We start from the raw sequence: 24188 nt of genomic DNA on the forward strand, positions 1-24188 counted from the left end.
AAGAAAGGCGAACTTGAAAAATTAAGGTAAAATTTGTATTATCTTTTTTTTCTTTAAATTAATTAGTGCCCATTCTCTTATGTCAAGCCAAGTCCGTTCTGCGCACAGCACCGTGTCCGGGTGGGGTGAGGAGCACTATCTCCATAATCAAGCCCGATCTAGACTGGACGCTAGACTATGGCTTACGTGCAGGCTGGCTTTGGCTCGTGGACTCGCGGAAGAGGACGGTGGAATGGGCAAGCTTGGCGGCTCAACAAGAAGTGTAACAAGCGCTATTGGATCTTGTCTACATCATTGTCAGCAAGGTATTTTGGAGTTAGCTTATTGTGACTTCTGTACTTGACTGCGCAGAAACTTTGATCAAACAAGATCCGATATAAGTACTGAGCAGCTCATTAACTTGAATTTGATAAAGGTAAATTAACTGCCGTAGCTAGTTTAAGAAGTCGACGACGGGCTAACCCTTCAAAGTTTAACTTCACAAAACACGCTACTGAGGCTAAATTACCTTTATCAACTTCAAGTTGAGAAATAGCTAAGAGTTCCACTTGCCCGCCGACGCAAAAAAGCTCTTTTTAGAAACTGGTGCCTTTTCTTTAATATGAGTAGCCTCATGGTAGCCAGGTTGTCGCATTAATGGGACCTGTATCAACCTAATCAAGGCCGATCTACCTCTTTGGCAATCTCGTTCCCAGAGTCTTCGTTCCCCTTGATCAGCGGTCGGAAAACGAGATTGCCTCTTTGGCGACCGAACATAATGAAACTGTCGAATGCAAATATTTACCTTTATAGCATAATGAGGATTGGAGCGAGCAACGTTTCATTGGCTCAAACTAAAACTTTCCTGTAAACTTTTACAACTTTGATTCATTTAACCAACGTAAAGGTCTTTTAACATGTCGGGCTTCATAACAGGTCTAGACGAGGCTGAAGCATTTGGAGACGTAGAGCTGATGGCGGAGTTTTCTCTTTTGAGTGTGGTACAGAATTTACAGCAAGGAAAAATGGGTACAGACTTGCTGGAAACACTTGAGGTAAAACAGGAATCCCAAATCTTTTTCTCTCACTCACACGTGTTAGTGTCGACTTCTAAATCACGACGTGGTTTCACAGGGCGAACCAATTTGTTTTTACCCAGATTATTTTATATCAGAGAAGAACTCCTTTGTTTTGCGTCTTTTGGTCCAAAATGTAATCTCGTGAATCGAAGCAGCCATTATACATTTTTTCGTCCTGGGGTTGGTTCTTTTCATCTGGACAGTCTGGTCTGCAAAATCAAATCACTCGTTCGGGGTTTTCAGTATTGTAGCTATGAATTTTAGTTTTTTAAATTGAAGTTTTTTTGAAGTTGTTTTTTCTTTTGTTTTGTTTCTTTCTGCAGAATATCATTTCACGTCTAGAACAGAGTCCAGCACTGTCATTCTCAGGAAGACTGTTATTAGTTCTGTCAATTATTCAGCACGCTGACATTAGACCTCCGTCTCACGAATCCTCAACGTTGCCGTATCTGAACGACTCGCTTTCCGCCTATAAACGAGGGATGACTCATTTACTTGATCAGGTAATAAAGCTTGTTGCAATTTGTACCTTTTGCGTCGTTGTCTTGTGTCCCTACCATGCGTTGCCACCTTACTTTGCGACGCCATCTTGCGCCGCCATCTTGCACCGCCAGCTTGCATCGCCATTTTTTCACCGTTATTTTATGCTGTCATACTGTTCCATCATATTGTGTCAGTAGACAAACACAGCAGTGTGGAAATTCTAACGCAAAACGTTTTGTTCAGAATATATTCTCCTTCAGACTTAATTTCCAGGACAGATAATTTGTAGCTATAACATCGATGACGTATCTTGGTTTTTTTGTCATAATTTTGTTTTTGCTTCTTATTTTTCTTTTCTTTTTCCTTTTTCTTTTTCTTTTTTTCTTTTCTTTTCTTTTCTTTTCTTTTTTTTTTTTTTTTTTTTCTGCATTAGGAAACGGTTATTTCCTTTGATTTTAAGTAGCGTTTTTATCTCACCAAGAACTTTTTACGACTGAGACTTTATACAACGAGTATATTCTTATCAACGTTTGGATACTATTTATGTGTATGGTCTTTAAGCTACTTCTTATAGTTAAGTTAAGTTCCTTCTTTTCCTCTCGTTAGCTGACTCAACTGGGAAGCGATATAAATCTCCTGGAAATGTCCCCTGTCAGCCCACTTCATAACATTTACTTTCAACAACTTCAACCTCTAATTGACCTCAAACTTCGTCTCGGTCGAGCGCTAACCAAACAGATCACACTGTCTGAACGAGACTCAAACGTCATTCCAACCGAGTGGCAGACGGCAGTCAAAGAACTGGAACTAGGGCTTGAGCTGGCTAGGACGGCTGCTTGTCAGCGGAAACCTGTCGAAGCGCAGCTGCTGTTCTCTCTTGGTAAGTCTGTAGCTGTCAATCAAAACTATCAGAGCTTCTAAAATGACCGTTTCAGTAAGAACCCTTTCTATTGCGTTTTGGTATAGAAAGACCAAGCACGAGGTACAAAATGTGACTCATATGAAATGCTCTTTTTGTGCTACTTATTCTTGGGAATTTGTAGGATTATATGCGAATTTGAATATTTTGCGCCGGGCAGCTCTCTTGTGGGTTACATATATATGGAGTATCTCCCCACAGTGAAAATTAAACTCCAAATGGTGTCTTGCTTTTTATGTTTGTCCATATTGCAGTAATCCGTTTCCAACCTTGCTATGGTTGTCGTCCTCACACTTTCTAATGGGTTCCTGTCATTTGTCATTTACTGTTATAGAAAATCTCACTATTATTTTTGGGTTTACTGTTACCTAGCTATGATTTCTTCCTCCGTTTTTAATTTTGTCCATATTGCAATCCTTTTCCATCCCAGCCACCTTTAATCCTCCTCACTTGCTAATAGCTCCTGTCATTTGTTTAGTTCTGTTCTACTAAATCAAGCTATTGTTTTCAGGTTTACTTTGACTCACATAAAATGCTTTTACATCTTGGAATTGTGTTGCGAAAAAACGTTACGCTTTTCCCTGGTGTCGTCAACAGGTCAGATTCAAAGACAGATGATTCAGAGTGGTCAGGTGTCCCCGAGTAAAGCAGTCAACACATTGGTAGAGGCTATACAGTGCACCTTTATTTCTGATCACGACCTTGGGTAAGTATATTTCGTTTCCATCTTTATACACAGAACCTCTACTCGGCGCGGGAGTTTCTCCTAATAATTTTCTAAATGTTCTCTTAAGGCTTAACGTTTCTTTTCCCTAGTAATTTTATCTTCTGTGTGTTCTCTCTCAGTTTAATGAAGCAAGCCTACCTGGAGATGGCTTTGGTTCTTATTAATAACGCCAATACACTCAAGCCTCCCAAAACACCTGACCAACCTCCTCGCGCAGCAGAAACAACTCCGTCGGTTGTGAGAGAAGGCCGAAAGATGAGCAAGAAAGGAAGTGCTAGGGATAAAGAACGCAGGGATAAGGAGACAAGAGAGAAGAACAAGGAACTCGACAAGGAATTGAGAACAGCTTGGGCTGCTATTCGTGCCGCGGGTGTGGTGTCTTCGGCTCAGTATAAAATCGGGATTTTCACGGGAGATCCCGAAATTACCGCGTTGAAACTCTCTGAGAAGGCCGCGAACTCAGTGCCAGGCCTTGCGCTGTTTGATCTACTGGGTACCGATGACGTCATTAAGAGCTCGGAGGACGGAGCACTAGTTGCGCAGGATGGGATTGTCACCATGGGAACCACCATCAACAATTCCAACCGCGTGCAAGTAACATGGCTTCATTTCCTTGGTTATCTCTCGGTACTTCGTCGCCAATGTTCTTATGCGGCGCTCGGAGTGTATTTGGGAGACGAGGAGATATCGAACAAGGGCTCCGCTACTGTGTTACCTTTGTTCAGTGACAAGAAAGCTCTGAAACTCTCTAAGATGCATTCGTTTCTAAAGAGCGAGTTGGGTCCTTATGCAGCGGAGTGCTGCGGTGTTTACCCTCCTGAGGTCCTGTCAAATTATGGACCTTCAAGTTTGCCCCAGACTAAAGTTACCCAACCTTCACAAATGGACCTAGCGGGAGATTTGTCAAAGAGAACTGGTGAGAACAATATCAATTGTGTTGTCTGTGGGAGAGGGAGAAAGGACACATTGATACACCAAATTTGTTTTCTTTTTTCATGCTAAACAGCTTACAAAGAAAAACTTATAGGGACCAGTCGCTGATGTCTCATCTTTAAAAAAAATAGCCTGTCTATTTCCTTGTTCTGTTTTGGTTTTTCAATGTCAATATTCTTTACCTTACTGTAGCATATTTTGGAAAGGTATTTTTATTAGTCGAAACTCAAAGCTGTGACGTTGAAACACAAACATAATTCTATACTAGCATAACTACCATAAAACTGGCTCTGTTATATAAATATATTTTTTTGTTATTTTCTTAGCCTTTTGGCTGTTTCACACTATTTCTGTTTTGTAATGCTTTGTTGTGTGAGCTCAGTACAGATTAAAACTGGATGTGTTATCAATAATCCATTAATGCTTTATATTGACAGCAAATTTTGTGCTGTATTTTACCGTCCCCTACAAGCCACAGCAACTTTCGTATGAATTTTTCTTTCAACGTAAATCATAGGCCAAAATATGAGTTCGTGTAATGTAAAAGAGCACTAAGGTTTATCTCCGAGTTTGTTTGTGAGGAACTCTGTAAGGGCACTGATTCGGGACCTGCCAAATGAAGAGACATGAATTTTACTGGTGTTTATTTTTGTTTTTGTTTTTATTTCCACAGATTTCGTAGACAAGTCCACCAAAGCAGGCGACTTTGAGATGTGTGTCCAATGGTTCCAGCCAGAACTCGACTGTGTGTCCGTAGGAGATCCCGAGGACACACAATCACAGGCAAGCCGAGCTGTTTGGTTCTTGTACGCCTTTAATAACAAGGCCCTGGACTTGACAGTAAACCCAGTCTCCGGCCAAGTCAAGGCCGGGCTGTGTCACGTGATAGAGGCTCGTGCTCAGGCCCTCCACGAGAAGCTCATGGTAACGTTGGAAACTGCCGAGAATGATCTGGTGCTGCCTGTGCAGAGCTCACAGACGGCAGTTGGAATTACTGATCAGAGTAGAGGTAATTTTTGCTATTAAGCATCTGAACGCCTAGTTTTGCTTTTTGTTTACGTGGGAATGCACCTTCATTCATTTATAGCAAAGTGGGTAAGATAACTGAATTCCGATTTGTTTCGATAAAGTGTTGTTTTCGTGTTTATCTGAAGCAACATATTACCGAAGAAGAGCCGAGATCTTCCCGACGAGTTTTGAACGTCATCAAAAGATCGCCCGATAGCCAACGCCCAGGAAATTACTCGGTGTTTGAGCCATATGCGTGTATTTATGACCGATCAAGTCTGCGTTCGAGGCTAGTGAATCATTAGGCCGGCGCGTACCTCCGGTTTTCACAGTATGAAGCGACTAGGGGTATTTCTACCCCCTCCCCCTTGCCCCCTTCCCTTCTTCTCCCCATCTCCCTTTCCCCTTTTCCCCATCTCTTTGACTCTTTTCATTCTGACCCCTCCCTCCTTGGCACTTTAGGTCGTCCCTCAAGAGTAGAACCTGTTCAGTTGTCGGTTCCTGGGAATCTGGAACAGAAATTCTCAACAGGAGCCACGTCACGTAAAAAGAAGAGCATTGGAATAAGGGCCCTGTCAGCCAAGCAGAGAAAGGACGACCATATTAGGGCCCTACTGAAAGAACACCTGAGTGAAATACGGGCTTTGCTACGACGTGAAGTTCCAGTTGGGGTCGAGGTAGGAAATAAATTTTAGCACTCTTTCACCACACTCTATGTGTCATGTTGGTAGACTAGTTTTAGCTTTGTATCTTAGGATACAAATTTAGGCCTTATGATCCGTTTTCACCCCGTCTAGAACTACAGTAGAGCCTCGTTCATACGGTCACCAACGAACCAGGAAAATTTGGCCTAACAGAGTAAGGTCAAATTTCATGAATGGTCTAAGCTGAGGGACGTCTTTACAGATACATCACAATTGTACTTCTAAACAACTCTTCTTTAATAAGCATTCGGAATGCAGATATAATTTTAAAAAAATTGTCACTTTAATCGGTACATACAATAACAACAATGAAAAGATGAACAGAACTGGTTTGAGTGGCCGTACAAACGGGGTAAAATTATATGTAAACGATTATACAGACTGGGATTTCAGAATATGGCCGTTCGCCGTACTAACAGGGTTTTTTTGTAATGAAATGTATGAGCGTTTCGCCGGGACAAAAAAAGTGGCCGTAATAACGAGGTGACGTTAATGCGGGTTGCACTTAACAAAGAGTGTTTTAGTTTTATGATGTTGTGCTAGCCCGGTTTAACCAACTGGAATTCTTTGTCCCCCGGTCCCCTGTGTGTACATATTCGTGCAGTGAAAAATTGTTTGGGTAATTTTCACTCCTTCCCCATGTGCTATACTTCAGAAGTTTCCTTTCTCTCAGTATGTACTTGAGATTTTCATTTGTTTTCCAGGATGTTCCATTTGAGGTCAGCCTTTATAACGTTACCTGTCTGGAAGCCATGTTCGATCCGAGCCGAGGAAATATTGGCAAAACAACAGAAGCATTTTACGCTTGGCTTTCATCGTTGGTGGAAAATTAACTTGCTTGAGATCGTCGAATTCCATATTGTGTATGCATCGTACTATTTAACAAAAGGAGGGAATAAGCAAACTTTGAACTTATTACTAGAAAGACGTTTGCGGTTAATTTTTACGTTTGTAACTTGTTAGCAAAAGAGGCCCTCGATTTCGAGAGGCAGCATTGTGTATCTGACTTGACAAACAGGTTTGCAGCTTACAAAGCCTGCTGGGCCTGCACTTAGTTTGAAATGAAAGATTGAAGTTACGGCGTTTTTTTTTTTTGTTTGTTTGTTTTTTTAACAGTGTGCAATTTAAATTATTTACCTCATCGAGACGAAATGAGCTTTTCAAAATAAATTTGAAGTCTTGAGCTTGTGTCTTGTCTTGTGTCTTTTCTACCGTCCGCACTAATCCGTCACAAAAACGGAGTTTTTCGAAAACGCTCTTCAAACCGGAGGAAATTCGTGTGGTCGGAAAACATTTTAAAAACGGAGCTTTTCGAAAACGATGACGTCACGATAATCATGTGATTTTCCTGACCGAGATTTCCTCAAACACAAATCCAAAATGACCGGTGATTGTTGCATTTTCAAATTTCTCCGGCGTAGTTTGGAAGGAAAACACTTAGTGCGTTTTCAGAGTAAAACCTCCGTTTTCAAACTTCTCACGCGTACTGTGAACGGAAAACATTTGATGCGTTTTCAGAGTGAAACCTCCGTTTTCAAACTTCTTAGGCGTAGTGTGGACGGAAAACATTTGATGCATTTTCAGGGTGAAACCTCCGTTTTGAAATTCCTCCGGCCTAGCTAGTGTGAATGGGACCTCTGGTTTTTCTATGTGTTCCTTAAGGTGGCTCCACGGGGTAATCATTTATCACGTTGCACGCGCTAGTGTTATGTTTTGAATGGTGTTTCAGCATTCGTTTTTACACCCAGTCCTTTCAAACTTATTAAATGTAATAAGGAATGATGACATGTTGATTTACTATCATCTCTGTTAAAATCTTGGCTTTTAATGTTGAATTATAAATGCCCAAACAAATGCGTTGTTTACAGTTTTTAGGGCTTTATCTGTGATTTTTTTGAATTTCCTTCGATGAAATTTTCCAAAATTTTTACGGTACATTGAATACGGCGGGATACGAATTTTAAACACGAGAAAAGTAGGGTTTGTAAAGGCAGTTTTTTTGATATTTTCAAATTTATGTCTTATACCGCTGCAAAAAGTCTGGTATTATAGATTTCCCTGAAAAACGAGCTCCGACTAAAGTAAAATATTTACTACCAATCTGCCAAATTTTACGGAGTTTCACCGAAGGAAACCCAAGAAAATTCATTGTCAGTTTTGTTGTTTGTGCTCATGTTGACGTAATAAAATATCAAAAAACACTGACGTTTTCCTTTGAGCGCGCGCAGATTACTTCCTCAGCGCTCGCGCGATCGTAAAACTATAGGGAGCCACCTTAAGTACATTGAGATTTAAAGTCTCTTCAAATACGAAAGAATGAATAGGTTGTTTCCTTTCCAAAACCTTGTGGCCTTTAAAAACCGCTTATCGTCGTGTTCTAGTTCGTATAATATAGAATACGGTCAAAATAGCCTGTTCTAGATTCCCTTATTAGAAGACACGAAATCGCTCTCGACTCTTTGTTGCTTTTGTCGTTGTTGTTGCTGGTGTTGTTGTTGTTGCTGGTGTTGTTGTTGTTGTTTACCCATTTGTCAACTTGTTAGCGCCAATTCCCTTTATCGTCACTCAGGACTTAACTTGATTAGGCCAGCTCTAACTTGGCTCCGAGGCTTGGAGGAACAAAACAATAGAAATCGCATCTAAGATGAGGGATAAGTAATTTCTTTTCCGTTATTCCCTTAAGCCTCGGAGCCAAGTTAGGAATAAATTTTTCGAAATTGTCCTATTTGCATTGCAAATATTTTTACGCTCATTTGTTATTCATATTGCCCGCCACGTTTGCACGAGGTGTTTGGAATTCGAAGTTCATTTTCAAAATATGCGTAATGCCGTTTCTACGTTAGAAGATTCGTTGCCAAACATGTCCCAGACAGAGACTTTAGTTAGAGAAACCTTCTGGAACGAACGTGGATCGCAAATGGTACTTGAGAGCCAGAAACGGCAAGCGAGCTCAAGCTGTGAAATGAACTAGCTACCAAATACTTAAGACTTGCCTTAGGTATGTGCAGAAACTTTATTCTTTATTACTCACTTAATGTGAGATCGTTGAAATAATTTCTTAGAATTATAAACCCCTAACGCTGTAACTAAGGATGTTTTTAACAGGTGATACTGTTGCTATGGTAACCTATTGTGTCACGAAAAAGGTAACAACGTGTCCATCAATGATTGGACAGTTTGTTGATACCATGATTGTAGCATCAAGTGATAAAGAGTGGTTATAACGAACCATCAAAATCTGTTTTGAGCCACCTTACTGAGTAAAATTATTGTGCGGTTGACACTTCACAGTGGTGAAATCAATCTTCGTTCGACTGACTGAGTGTCGCGTATAGTTTCTTTGGTTCGTGTTTTAAGATCACTCACCTTTTTTTACTGCACTGTCTAAAATGAGATCAATTCTTAATTTCCCTTACAGTCTGACTACAGCAGGTGACGATAATTAACGTAAGAGAGTGGATCCCCCATATAGGTATTATACCCAAGGTAATACCTCTTAAGTTATTTTTAGGTTTGTTTATGTGCCGCTTCGTTTCAAAGCGACACATGCAAAATGACTCCATTATTATAATTTAACTAAAATTGTCATCGCATTAACCCAACATTCTAAAATTCCAAGTAAAGACTTATCTGAAATCCATGAAGCCGGATTTTAGATACACTTGAACACAGATCCCGAAGATATTCAATAAAGATAGCCTTGAATTCAAAACACGATGTGAAACAATGTTTTCAAAAACACCACATATCATTAAAAGAAGACTTGAGACCTGTTTCTGCCCTACTGGCGGCAATCCAGTAATTTACAGTCATCATTATCTATTCTATTTTAGCTTTTGTTTTTTGTTGCAAGATAGTAAACAACAAGTTTGTAATGGGTGGTGTTGACATGTGTTGATAATGTTCTCAATTGCTAATTTTGCTAACGTCCATGAGAGATGTTTCAAGTGCTATTTCTTCCCAACCAACTCGGAGTTCGGTTTAAAATTCTTGCATCGACAAGAATAAATCGGCTGTTTTCCTATAATGAGTATATGATTAATAACTTTCTAATGTTCAACCTTAGTAAAAATGTCCAAAAGGATCATTTTTCATTTATGAAACTAAATTTTCACAAGGATTCATAGTCTTAAGTTTTGGGCAATGATGACGTCACATGAAAACCAATAATTGACGGGTAAAGCACTCGACCGACGTGGCCGAGTGATTTGCAACTAGGAATAATTATAACGAAATTATCATGAATTACGCAAGGCTAACGAGTGCGGGAAGGGGTGAAATGGTTCTGTAAATACTTTAGGCGACGCTCATTGTAGGTTCAACGCCTGTAAAGAGGGAGCTCGGGGATTGGACTAGCCACAACGGCAACGGGAACGTCGCAAAAGCAAAGGTTTAATTAGCAGTGCAATGGCTCTCCATGCCCGTTTACAGTCATGGAGAATGTCTACGCCGGCGCTCTCTTTGAAACAGCAAGGTAGAACAGATTCTGCCGGTGACAACATGAACCGTAATGGCGAATTTTGTAAGTTACGTTTTCATATTTTACGCTGTCTTACAAATTCAGTTAAAGATAGCTCTGACAATCAAAGAGAAACTAAATAAATCTATAGTATCCCCGAATTCGCAAGTAAAATATAACTCCATTTTTAATTGACTTTTTCATGGACGTCGCTTTGATAGTTGCTTAAACTACGTTCTCTATGTCAAGGCAGACGGAAAGAGGCTGTATAGACGAGAAATGCAGGACAACGCGATTAACAAAAAAAAACCCAAAAAAACAGTGACTTGGCGGGCGCTTTTGAATCAGTTAGTCAGCTCGGTCACTGCAGTACCAAAACCAAAAACATTACAACAAAACATGCACCGTTAAAAAGAAACGAAGTTGAAATCGGCTTATTGGAAGAACACTGAAGCAAACATTTACCTTCAAGTGGGCAGTCAGCTCATCTACTTAATTACATGGCGAGCTTTGCACAACGAGTCTCCGTCAGACACCTTGTTTTCCAGGATAACGTTATTTCTTAGTACAATTACATACTAACAATTATTTACACTAAAGTAGCCCCCGAATAAGTTGAAGGTACGTTTTGATTATATCAAGTCCGGTGCTCTATAGTTCTCTGTTTTTCTAAAGCTGAAGGTAAATTTAATTCAGGCTTGAATTTTTTTGAGACTTTAGATTTCACAGCTGAATAGTTACGAATATAACTGCGATGATGAATCATGTTTTCAAAATCTTGCGATATGTTGCGTTGAAATGTTGCGAAATCGGCAAATACTAGTTTAATGATTACGGTATTGCAGTGTTCCTTCACTCACGTAAGGCTACAAACCAACAATATCAACTTGTTATTAAGCTTAAAAACATTAAATTAAAACGATTTCCTTTCTAGAACTCGTTCTCGTAATTAAAATATTCAAAGAAAGGACTACAGCTTAAAACGACTTAACAGTAACATCAAACTCCAAGTGAATTGTTTTTAATTAACGATGCCTTTAAAAATGTTAAGATTAAAAAGTGTTTCATTATGTTTCCGTCTGTTTTCTAGCTGGGGCCAATCTATGGGCAACAAATAAGCCGAATCGATTTTATAACTTGCGCCGGTGTTTGGTTGATATTTATCAGTAGATATCGGCTCTTAGATTAGATTCTTAGATTCTCTTCTGTAACAGAAATCAATGGAAAAACGCAAAAGACAAAGACAGACACCCAATTAGTTGTTAAAAAGGAATGGAAGCGTACCTTCCTAAAGTTTGAAAATTTCTTGAATTGTTAATTTTTCAATTTTGTTGCCTTGTTTAATTCCGTTCAGTTAAGATTGGATATTACATTTATATATTCGTGGTAAGCAACAAAATAGAAACATATTCAAAAAGTTTCCAAGAACAAGTACATAGCCAGGTATCCTACTTTTACAAAGATGTGGATAGTATCAGTTTTTAACCCCATAAATTTCAATTTTTCTATCGTTTGACAGCAAGATTATCATTTTACTGCAAAAAAGTAATTATTTTAAATTCGAACGTTAACAGTCGTGAAAATCTGATCATTGAGGGATAAGGGTAAAGGCGAAACAACAAAACAAAACCCTTCGCTTCTCGCAGGACTAGACTTGGATGAGTGCAGTTTGAAATTGTGTTTATTTTCTACGCTAAAAGGCGCATAAAACATTTTTGGTTTGAGTGTGGATCATAAATAGCTGACGCGCATCATCTGACTGATATTAAACGGAAAATAAGCGCGTTTTTTAACAAAACAAATCTCTTATTTGACTTGATTTCAGTTGAATTCGCCTCGTTTTATTTTATTAAAAGTTTCAATTTTAAAAGCTAGTGAAGAAGCCAACTGCCAATAACATTCTAACATTGCAGTCCTGTTAAATAAAAACTACAGCGACAGCAGAAGAGAGTTAGGAAAAGAAAATTCATGTTACTGCCCTATTGTAATTAATATTCTGTTTAAACTTACCAGCGACTTACGTCTCTTCAGAAAATCAATTAAAACTGCTATTTGAATAAGTAAATGTCATGAAATGTCCACCGCACGCAGACTGCTGTTTTAATTTTTAATGATATGTATCTTCTTAGATGTTTCGGTTTGTAATATCCTTATATATTTTTACGAGTTGTGCCGTAGTTTGACGAGCCCGTAGGGCAAGTCAAAATACAAACAACGTAGTTAAAAATATACAGCGATACTACGCACCAAAACATCTAATAAGAGATTTATTATCCAATTGCTGTGGTCAATAAATTTATCAGTGGAAGAGGGAGAGTGTGACAGTTTTGCGCGCGCGCCGACCAGTAAGGCAAACAGGTTTTCTACTGTACAAATAACTGTACAATATCGCTGTATATTTGTACTGTTATTTGGACGGTATTCGCTGCAGTTGGATAATAATTTACTTTAATTTTGCTTGGAACCAAAATTCCTCATTGATACAGATTGGCTGGTCAAGATGACGGCAAAATCTAATTGAAGTTGCTTTCATATTTTGCTTATCATTATTTCGTAATCATGTTGTTTTTATGTATTCTTCCTTTAAAATTTTACGTTGCTCTCTTGCTTTTAAATTAAGAGTGCCTGATATTTTAAAAATTAAAAATTCCTATTGTTGGATAGAAGAAAGGTAAAGCTCTTAAGCTAAGTTTATCCCGTGCTCTAATATTGTGGATTGTTTCAATGCGAATACAGAGAACTTTGTCAATTTTCCCAAAATTTTTCGTATTTTAATGAGGCAAAAAGCTGCATTTCTTTTGTTTTTGCGAATTTCTCAAAGACTTTAAATTCTTAGAAAATCACAATAATATTTTCGAAAGCGCTCGCCTTAAAAGGGACGAGGTCAGTTTGCCGCCAATCTGTGTCAATAAGGGATGGTTCGGAAGGAGTAATGTAATAACATAAAATAAAATAAAACAATTAAAGATTAAATGATAGTTTGTGCGCGGTGGAAATTTCATGGCATTTACATATGCTGAAAATAATTCTTACTGTTTGAACAGAATATTAATTATTAGGGCAGTTATACGATTTTTTTTTTCCTAATATTAACTCTCGCCTGCTGTCGCTGTAGTTTTCATTTAACAGTAACGCAATATTAAAATGTTATTGGTAGTTTGCTAATTTATTAGTTTTTAAAATTGAAAGTTATAATACAATAAAATGAAGCGAATTCAACTCAAAGCAAGTAAAATAAGAGATTTGTTTTTGTTACAAAACGTGGTTATTTTCCGTTTAACGTCTGTCCGATAAAGTGCGTCACCTATTTATTGATCCACACGTAATTAAGGCCAAAAATGTTTTAGATGCCTTTTAGCGCAGATAATAAACATAATTTCAATCTACACTCGTGCAGGTCTAGTCCTGCGAGAAGCGAAGAGCGCGAGCGAGATGAAAGTTTGCCGGTTCACGGTTTTGTTTTGCTGTTTCGCCTTTACCTTTGTCCCTCAATGATCAGAATTTCACGACCATTCGAATTTCCAATAGTTACTTTTGTGCAGTAAAATGATAATCTTGTCGTCACGACGATAAAAAAATAGAATATCATGGGGTTAAAAATTGACACTATCCACATCCTTGTAAAGTAAAATGCTTGGCTATTAATTTGTTCTTAGAACAATTTTTGCATATATTTCTATTTTGTTGCCTAACTCGAATAAATAAAAATATCCTATCTTATCGGAATTACACAAGGGCAACAAATTGAAACATTAACAATTCAAAAAATTCTATACATTAGGAAAGCACGCTTCCATTCCTTTTTCACAACTAATTGGGTGTCTATCTTTCGCACTTTATAATTTTTTCGTAGATTTAAATCTAGTTTTATCTCAGAGATGTTTCTTGTCATCCACCATGCGGCTCTGCTCGTCTTGTCGGTTCGTGTTCGCTGTATAATGTGCCATTTCTTTCTCCTGTATCAACATTACCGTTGACTCCAAGCTGCCTTATTCCAAAGATTTTCTTTTCTTTTAGGAAAACACGCTTCCATTCCTTTTTAACAACTAATTGGGTGTCTGTCCTTGTCTTTTGCATTTTTTCATTGATTTCTATTACAGAAGTGTTTCTTCTCAGCTACTATGCATTTCTGCCTGCCTTGTTGTTTCGCGTTCATTGTTCAATGTGTGATTTCCCTGTCCTGTATTGACATTACCATTGACTCCAATCTGTCTTGATCTAAAGATTTTCTTCTCAAGTTCCTCAGCTTGTGAAATAGTTTTCCTTGACAACAATTGAATGAACGCTAGGCGGAAATAACTTATTCTAAAAGCGTAAATCAACGGATTAAACAACGAATTCAAAACTGGAAATAAAGTTAAAGTAAACATAGCTGTAACCATTATATTGGGAGGGATTCTTTCCTTGAAAGAGATCAGAATAACAGAACAGATATTTGTTGGAATATAACACAGCAAAATAACTATTAGTACAATAACAGTCGTGTAAAAAGCGTTCTTTTTCTTGAGTAGCTTTTCCTTGGCTTCTAACGAAACTTGGTTGGCAGCAATTTTGTTTTTATTGCGACGGACCTCCTTGTATACAGAGACATTGAAGTAAATGGGGAGAATGATAAGCAGTGTTTCAGAAGCTATTAGAATTGCTGTGGGTGGAAGGCCTACGAAGGAAATGATGATAGCTGCAGCCCACGCCAGAACAGAGGCCATGATGATGCGAACCTCAGTGACCTGGGTCTCGTATACGAAGGGGTGTTTAATTGCAACATAACGCTCGGCGCTCATTAAAACCAAATGATGAAATGAGGCCAGTAAACATATAAATGTGACTGCAGTGTTTGATATAGTGGTTTCAGTAGTACAGTACATGATGTCACCTTTGAGAAGTAAACTTTCCTTCGCAATATATAGAGGTTGAAGAACCAGTCCTACTGTAAGGTCAGTTGTGGATAAGCAGGCGAGTGATATATTAGATTTGGTGCGAAGCTGAGGTCTGGTTTTCACTGCAACCATCACCAGAATGTTGAGCACAATGATGAGAGGACAGGTGAGACCGTTGACGACGATTCTGACGATTAATACAACGCGAAGATCAGAAGAAATGTTTGCGGGATTTATAGAATGAAGTGAATTACCACAACTAGAGGTATTGGTGTTAAATGCAGTGTGATTCATACTTGCTCGATTCTGACCTGTCAAGGCCTCGTAACTTTGCGTTGTTGGAATGGCTTGTTTGCGTTTTGCGGTTTGCTACTTAGATGAATTTCATTGGTTTGAGCTGGCATTAGTCAAGATTCAGTGTCATTTTTCCTTCATTTGCATGGAGTAATGCTTTAATCGCCTGATCACAATTTCATCGAACTTATAATTTACATTGAAATCATTTTTTTCATTTTCAAACTATAATTAAGCATTTAGTAATTTTAATCTTCACTGCACATATTGAGCATAATTAATGATGCACTTAAATCAAGATCCTGAATGCAAAGTATTCAGCAGAGAGGACACGCATAGCAAACTCCAAACAGGAAATATGATTGGATTTGGAACCGCTATTGTTTTCCCAATAGGAAACAATGTTGTTTTGTTGCATTTAACTAAATCTGTATTGTCTTTGAAGTTATCCGATATACAGAGCTTGATTGATATTTTGCTCTATAATGTTGCTTACTTTCGTTAGTCGTTTAAGTTGCAACCATTGTTGCAGCCATTCTAACCACGTGCAAGAAACTGGTTGTAAAATGTTTTTTTCTGGAACTTAGTTCTAGCGCTAGCTATTTTTTATGCATTTACTTTTAGAATTAGTGTCCGTTATTGCTAGTGTGTACCGCCTAGATCGAGGCGCAGTCCTCAAAGAAAACAAGATCAATTTCCAGCCTTCTTCAGTGGCTTAGCGTAATCCAAAAAGAATAGTTTAGTAGTAAAATTCAAACAATAGCTTTCACTGAGCTGTAATTTTAATGGTAAATAGTTATTCAAGTTGTACTAAGTACAGTTTGAAAAGCTTCGCTCAAAAGACTTCCGAGTGCCCAGTAAGTTAAAACGGAATACTAATTATATCGGCAGTTACACCAAAAATCAAATTCTTAACACTAGCTAACACTTTGTTTGTTTGTTTGTTTTTTCTTTCTTTCTATCTTTGTAAACTACTATTTTCAGGTTTCCTTTAATTGAAGGTAATTTTGCATGCGGTCAAATAACTTAAAACACCGTAACTGAGCTCCTTCAAACTCAGAGCTCATGATAAAAAATTTACCGTACTCCTTTTTGTATCCAGACTTGCTCGTTATCTGGAATCCAAAGAGGAAGAGGAAGCCTTGTCCGAGTTACCAGTCCCCCCTCCACCCCAGTCTCAACTCGGCAAGAACAACAGCAAGAAAAAGTCAGCGGTAAGTTATTTAGAGAACACATCCCGTGGAATGACTTAGAGAGAACACATCCCTCAGAATGACTTGCTAAAAATGTTAATCGCATATTGAGTTGTAGGGGGCAGGCAACTATTGATAACTTTATTGTGCTTTTCCTGCTGCTTGGCCAACCAAATATCGGGTTAGTTTTGGAGAAAGGAAAATAAGATTCATTACAGAATTTGATTTGCACGTGAATTGCACGTGCAGTTTGGTAGCTCTGTGATTGGCTAAATAGTTTAGAAAGACCAACAGAAAGATGTCAAAAGTTGTAACGCCTTTCGCGTTTGGCAACTTTTGTATTTCAGTGGGTTACTTTCCATTAAGAAGGTACGAGATTGGGAACGAGCACCTATTTTTGCACGATCATGTCTTCATCATTTTGTAACTTTGTTGATGTCTGTCTCATCTCATTTGTTATGTTTATTTGAATATTTATTTATCATTGTTTGTTTACATTGGTCCTGAAAAGCCCCGATGGGGAGTGGCCAATTACGTATACATTTACATTTACATTTGTCGAATTCATTTGATAGCTGATGGGGATTTTTCCTCGAAAATGTAATTCAACCTCCCTGAACCATGAAAAAAATACACACAAAGCATCTCCAGTTAAACGAACATAAAAGAACATACATCCGTAGCACTAAACGTATAGTTTCACTTTAACTTACAGAGAACTTCTCCATTCTTCCAGAGGAAGTAATGAGCCTGAAGAGCTGTCAAGTCACTCAAAGAAAGCAGTTAATTGACGCGGCAACAGCTTCTCCAGAGTTAATTAAGGTATAACAAACGTAGTTAGTTAAACCTTTAGGCTAAAATGTCTTTTCTTAATTTTTTGCACTGACGAGCCATTTCACTACTAAAAATAAGCCGCCTTGCATTTCAATAGAATGATCGAAATTTTCAACTTCGGGATTAATGTTACGGTGACAAAGAAACAAGTACGCTTGTCTGCCGCTTTAATCACAGCAGTTGCAGTAAGATTCTCAGTGTCAAAAAACATTCTAGTGTGTAGTATCGCTGGATATTTTTAAAGGCTTAATGCATTTGGGCAAGCCTGTTCGGTTTTTCAAAATACGAATGACGAGTAAAAATTTACAGCGGTGCTACACACTAAAAAAAATCCTTTTCTTTTTTGTTAAGTTAATCTTTTCGATACCAAGTTATTTTCAACGATATGTATCTTTAAACTAGCCTCCCTTTTGTCTAACCCTACCCATTCTTATCCCTATTTCCCTTATCCCATCCTCTAACATTCCTTTTTTTTTCTTTACTCCTTGTATACCTCTCAACCCTTTAAGTCATGATTCATTTCTTTCACTACCCCTCTGTTGGCTTCCTACGTCTCCGCCCCACCCCCTCCCAACGTTGTCTCCGTAGTACTCCTCCCCGTTGACTTCCAAGGACTCCCCCCGTTGTCTTCTAAGAACTCTCCCGTTGACTCCGAAGGACTCCTCCAGTTGTCTTCCAAGGGCTCCCCCTGTTGACTCTGAAGGAGTCCCCCCTATCGTCCAAGTCTCTCCCCCTCCCCCACATTTTGACCGCACCAGGCCCCTTACTTTTAGTTTAGTTTTTTCTTTCTTTTTTTTTCTTTTTTTATTCTTTTCCCTACCTGGACTCGAACCTTGTACCTCCCACTCTTAAGCGAACCCCCTTAACCACTACACCACACCGTACGCTGTTGAAATACTCATCTCTTTTCTTAGTATCATACCTTACTGGTCCCAGTCTTAGCTCGACCAATATCCAAAAGACGAGCGCTAGTGCTCGATTGAGGGTCGATCGTGAGGGTGACAATAATTTGTAGTAAACAAGAACGTTGCGGAATGATGCTGTGAAAGCAAATGACATTTTTTAAGGATTCTCAAAATAAAGCTACGCGTCTTAAACTGTGGTGACACAAATATGTAAGGCAGGAAACTAAAACCTCCAGAGATTAAAGCTGGATGTGTTACTAATTCGTTCTTAATGCTCTGTATTGACAACAAATATTAATCTTGTGCTGATATTTACCGTCTCCTGCAAACCTTAACGACTTTCGTATGATTTTTTTCTTTCACTACAGACCAAAGGCCAAAACATGAACTCGTGTAATGAAAAGAGCAGAATGGTTTGCTTGTGAGGGACTCTGTAAGAGCACTGATTCGTGACCTGCCAAATGAAGAGACATGAATTTTACTGGCGTTTATTTTTGTCTTTGTTTTTATTTTTTCATTTTCCAAAGATTTCGTAGACAAGTCCACCAAAGCAGGCGACTTTGAGATGTGTGTCCAATGGTTCCAGCTCGAACTCGACTGTGTGTTCGTGGGAGATCCCGAAGACACACAGTCACAGCTAAGCCGAGCTGTTTGGTTCTTGTACGCCTTTAATAACAAGGCCCTGGACTTGACAGTAAACCCAGTCTCAGGCCAAGTCATAGCCGGGCTGTGTTACGTGATAGAGTCTCCTGCTCAGGCCCTCCACGAGAAGCTCATGGTAACGTTAGAAACTGCCGAAAATGACCTGGCGCTGCCTGTGCAGAGCTCACAGACGACAGTTGGAATTACTGATCAGAGTAAAGGTAATTTTAGCATTTAGCATCTTAACACCCAGTTTTGCTTATTGTTTACTTGGGAATACGTCTTCATTCATTTATGGCGTAGAGGGTAAGATAACTGAATTCCGATTGGTTTAGATAAGGTGTTGTTTTCTGAAGTAACATAGCACCGAAGAAGAACCGAGATCTTCCCGACGATTTTTGAACGCCATTTAAAGGTCACCGAATTTTCCCGATCCCCTAGAAATTGCTCAGTGTTTAAGCCATTACTTGTGATTAAGTCTGCGTTCGAGCCTTGTGAACCATGGCCGGCGCTTACCTCAGGCTTTCACTAACCTCCCTCCTTAGTAATGCCTTAGCACCCCTCCCTTGGGTTCTGTTCATATATATACCTTTTTGTTAGCTTGTTAGCTCCAATCTTCTTCACCGTCACTGATCAGGACTTAATTAACTTATGAGGCCAATTAGAACTTGGTACCGAGGCTTAGGGAAATAAAACTAGAGAAATCGCATCGATGTTGAGGGATAAATAAATAATTGATTTCTTTTCTTCTATTCCTCTCGGAGCGAAGTTAGAATTCTTTTTTTTTTTTTTAAATTGTCCTATTTGCATTGCAAATATTTTTACCCTCATTTGATATTCATGTTGCTCGCCACGTTTGCACGAGGTGTTTGGAAGTTCGGTTTCTTGCTTCCAAAATTTACCTAATGCCGCTTCTACACTAAAAGAATCGTGTTCTAACTTGTCCGAGATAGATACTTTTGTTGGAGGAACCTTCTGGAACGAAATTGGATCGCATGTGGTACTTGAGAGCCGGAAACGGCAAGCCAACTCAAGTTGTGAAGTAACCTCACAACGTACCTTTGCTTGTTCGTGGTATGTGTAGAAAACTTATGCTTTATTACTCATTTTATGTCAGACCGTTGAAATAATTTCAAAGAATTTGATACGTCTATTTAACTAAACTGGATAAACAGTTCATGACGGTACAGCACAACTAACTTTATACTGGTGCTGAGACTTCAGTACTTAAGTATCAAGAACGAACACGGAGAAGGAATTAAAACAGCTCCGGTTCAGATTTTGCAGTTCTTTTCCTTCATAATGTTTTTCAAATTTCGTCATGTTTCCTTACGATAACATCATATTGTCTTTTAATTTGTACTTCTTATCAGGCAATGAAACAAAAGACACTGGAAGAGTGAAAGATCAGTGATGAAGCAAAATACAACCATGGCAGGTCAGTTCACGTTTCCCTTACTCTTGCATGGAGTAGGAAAGTGTGTACGATGTACAATGATCTACAATGAGGTTAACAGGGACCTGCTCGTGTCTACTGAATCCCTATTCTTGTGATAATTTCTCTTCGCTCAGAGCGAATACATTATTTACTAGCAAAATTCTAAGGCTGATGTGGCTACCTCTCTAAATATTGTAATTTATTTATTATTTATTTATGTACTGGCATCACTTCTCGTTGTTTAATGTTACTCTGAAAGAAACCATAACCAGTTATAATTTGCTCATGAAATCATATTTTGTGTTATTCAGGCAGACTTGAAGTTCATCAAGTGAAGAATTAGAACAGAGAAAGATCTAAGAAGGACCTATATAAATCTCCAGCAGGTCAGTTCATGTTTTCCTAAATTTCGAATGGAGTTATAAAGCTAGTCATGTACTATACATAATACAGAGAAGAGTAACCAGTTTTGGCAAATAACCTGTTCTTGTTTATAATTTCTTTGCCCAATAAGAGCATTGTTTTTAGTTTGCGTTACGTTGTGCGGTATGTTTTGCTGTACGTTTTGCGTTACCTAAGGCGTTTCAGTTGTCGGGTTCGAATCCAGTGCTCTGATCTAACCAGTCTACAAATTTAACTAAACTCCTCGCTGTTTAAGGAACAACGAAATTCAGAAAGTATCTTATAGCCATTACTATTTACATCGTTATTGCAAATAATGTTGATTTAGCTAATGGAAATTTTCTGATCTATTTTCTTACAAATGTGATTTAAATCTAATTTCTCCTTACAAAATCTGCACATTGTCAACAAACAGGCGATGAGAATATCTAGACAAGGTTCATGGGATAGGATGAGGAAAGCTTTACGTAGTTAAAAACAAAACAAAACAAAACAAAACAACACGAAGCTTCAGTATGATATATGGAACATTTTTCTTTCTTTCTTTTAGGGTTTCTGACCATACAACTAACGGAAGATAAAAGCAAAAACATGACACTGGAGGCAATACTAAGACGACAGGACACTAAAGACCAGGCATAATTCATGAGGGACAAAAGTAAGACAGACTGACAGATTTTTTCAAGCCGAAAAAATAGGACGTGTAAGAGAGGATTTTTTTTCTTTGGACTAAACGTCAGGATCGCAAAAGTTTTCAGCTCGCAATTAAGCAAAACACGAAGGCTTTCTATGAAAAGGGACCGGCCCAAAAAAATTATTTACAGTTACGTTTTGTATGGAATGTTTCGTTAGCTTAGCTTTGCAAATTTCGATTCATTTTGATCCAGTTTTAATCTTTTGCCTTTGTTCACGATGCCAGAGTTTGGTGGATTGTGTGACGGACGCGTACGTGACTCTTGAGCATCAGTGGTGTTGCGTTACACTATCGACCGATGAGAATATGTTAGTAAGGCTTTGTGCGGGAATTTCAATACACGGCATTGCAACAGGACAGTTACCTGTTAATCGAGCTAATAAAGATTGTAAAGTGCCTTTTGATATTTTGTTGGCTTGTTTAGACAAACAGCAAGGCAGCAAGGTACCAAACGAGACTTTATTTTCGTTATTTTCTGAGTTAGTAGTTAAAATACGGCAACATTTCCTGGATTTGAATAATTCCCGTGCAAAACTTTATTAACATATTCTCAATGGTCGTTAGTGTAGCGCAACACCACAGTTGTTCAATAGTCACGTACGTTTCTTTCATATGATTCACCGAGTTCTCGTATCGTGAGCTTCGCAATTCTTTTATTTACCTCGAGAAGAAAATTTGTATAGTCAGCCTTCGTGCTCAGAATCACAATTTTTTTCTAATTTTCTTTCATGGACCAATTTCAGAATGGATTGTCCTAACCAAAAGCAATTTTAAAAGCTTTCTTGAACCACAATTAGGAAAAAAAATCGCTGCTAATTTTTTGTCGAGTTAGCTTTGTACAAAATCAATTTCTCTAGTTTATTAAATATTTTCTGAAAAAATGTTTTGACTGCCTAAATTTACTCTAAGAGTAACCCTTGTCAAAATTTTTTAATTTTCCCGCCAAAAAACTTAGAAAAAATACGGGCGCCAATAATACGCATGCGCCAACTTTTTTTTTTTAAAAAAAGAAAATTACTTCTTGTTAACATCTGTTTAAAAAGTTTTAATTTTCCCGTCAAAAGACTTAGAAAAATTACGGCGCCTAAAATACGCATGCGCCAATTTTTTTTTTTCAAAGATGTAATTTAATTCTAAGTTATACCTAACTTAATGGTCAATGAATGTAATATTGTATTTCTTTTATAATCTTTATTAAGTAGATAAAATATTTCAAATAATAAAGTACTCACAACAAGTGTTTCATTTCAATTGTTTTATTCATCTTTAATTCTCTACTTACAATAGTTAATTAGTTAAGTGAAATTCAATTAAATTAATTACAAAGGTGTCATCAAAAACTTTGCCCTATATATACTAAGACTTTTGGCGGGAAAATTGGAGAAAATTTGCACAGCGTTTCCCCTGACAACTTTTCTGACAAAAATTTTAAGGGGGTACCCCCTTTAATTTTTCCCGCCAAAGATTTTTTACATATACCATCTTAAACACAAACTAACGGAAAATTTTGATTCCAATCATTCGAATTCTCTTTAAAAAAAAAAAAATAATAATTAAGCTTTTGAATCCAGTGATTGTGATTGATTGTGTTCAAGATGATATATTCCATGATGACATCTTGTTAAATAGTAAGCCATAAGACAACGAGCAGTTAAAAACCTATTTGCAGAAATGAGAAGAGCAAGGTAAATTTGTACAACAGCAAAGTTTCTTCAAAACATCGAGAAGGTGAAAACATTTCTAAATCGAAATATTTAAGAAAGCTTATATAGCCGGGTAAATTGAACCCCAACTATATAAACTCTCTTAACTAGAACGATTTCAAAATATCGCCACCTTCTCAATGTTGTGTAGAAGCGTTGCAGTTGTACAAATTTTAACTTGCTCTTCCCGTTTCTGTAAATAGGTTTCTAGCTGCACGTCATTCACAGCTCAACGATTTAACGTGATATCATCATGCAATATATTTCAAGAAGATAGCAAAGGCAAGCCATGAATCCGATTACTCCAACGAACATTAAACAACCACGAAAACTTCAGTTTAGTCCTAGAATTTGAAAATTTTTAGATCTTCCGTAACTTTTAGCCGAGATGAAAAACCAATACCCGACCAATCATAGGCCAATTTAAGATAAACTGTTCATGGCTCTCTTCGTTATCTTCTAGAAATTACTTCCAGCGAGGTGTTAAAAGTTAATGTCTGGTTATCAAGCTTTAAAATGTATCTATATATCCTATGGCTTCAGATGTAAAACTTTGTCATTTGCGAACGAAAGCAAAATCATTTTAGATGAATCGGAAAATTGAAAAGCAATATAGCAGGTATTTTGAACAATTTTCTTCGTAGCAAACGATAGAGATAAAATTTTAGAACAATCAGACAATTGGAACCAAGTTTTAAAAACCAAAGATGAAAAAGTGAATACTTTTAGTAAAAGTGTCTCTCAGTTGCGGACGAAAGCTGCAACGTCATTTTTAGAACAATCAAACAATTAAAGCTAGTTTGGTGACAATGGATGTAATAGTGAATACAAATGATAGCCATAATAAAGAATCAGACAACTGAAACCAGGTATTGAAAATCAAAGATGAAATAGTGAATACTTTTAGTGAAAATG

At 37.9% G+C, this 24188-nt stretch overlaps 2 protein-coding genes and 1 long non-coding RNA gene across 4 annotated transcripts in view; 2 read left to right on the top strand and 1 right to left on the bottom strand.

Moving 5' to 3' along the window:
• Positions 1-7015, top strand: part of LOC145460506 (cilia- and flagella-associated protein 54-like) — a 51000-nt gene extending 43985 nt beyond the window's left edge. The window contains exons 51-59 of one of the 2 annotated variants that reach the window (XM_081445346.1): positions 67-305; positions 916-1034; positions 1382-1561; positions 2148-2421; positions 3058-3166; positions 3307-4103; positions 4794-5129; positions 5591-5805; positions 6537-7015. In XM_081445346.1, the coding sequence (XP_081301472.1) occupies positions 67-305; positions 916-1034; positions 1382-1561; positions 2148-2421; positions 3058-3166; positions 3307-4103; positions 4794-5129; positions 5591-5805; positions 6537-6665 (2398 nt within the window). In that variant the 3' untranslated portion in view covers positions 6666-7015. The remainder of the gene's footprint in view (positions 1-66; positions 306-915; positions 1035-1381; positions 1562-2147; positions 2422-3057; positions 3167-3306; positions 4104-4793; positions 5130-5590; positions 5806-6536) is intronic. The other variant, XM_081445347.1, reaches the window with a different exon arrangement.
• A 7388-nt stretch (positions 7016-14403) lies between these two features.
• On the bottom strand, positions 14404-15462 carry LOC145502229 (beta-4C adrenergic receptor-like). The gene has a single exon (XM_081481483.1). The coding sequence runs from the start codon at positions 15460-15462 to the stop codon at positions 14404-14406; it is 1059 nt and encodes a 352-aa protein (XP_081337609.1).
• A 4907-nt stretch (positions 15463-20369) lies between these two features.
• Positions 20370-22794, top strand: LOC145460535 (uncharacterized). Its single transcript, XR_014039862.1, has 3 exons — positions 20370-20474; positions 20786-20860; positions 21427-22794. It is a non-coding gene; the product is annotated as an uncharacterized LOC145460535 (long non-coding RNA).
• The last annotated feature ends 1394 nt before the right edge of the window (positions 22795-24188 follow it).

Source organism: Orbicella franksi, chromosome 11 (assembly GCF_964199315.1).
Source record: "Orbicella franksi chromosome 11, jaOrbFran1.1, whole genome shotgun sequence".
Lineage (NCBI taxonomy): Eukaryota > Metazoa > Cnidaria > Anthozoa > Scleractinia > Merulinidae > Orbicella > Orbicella franksi.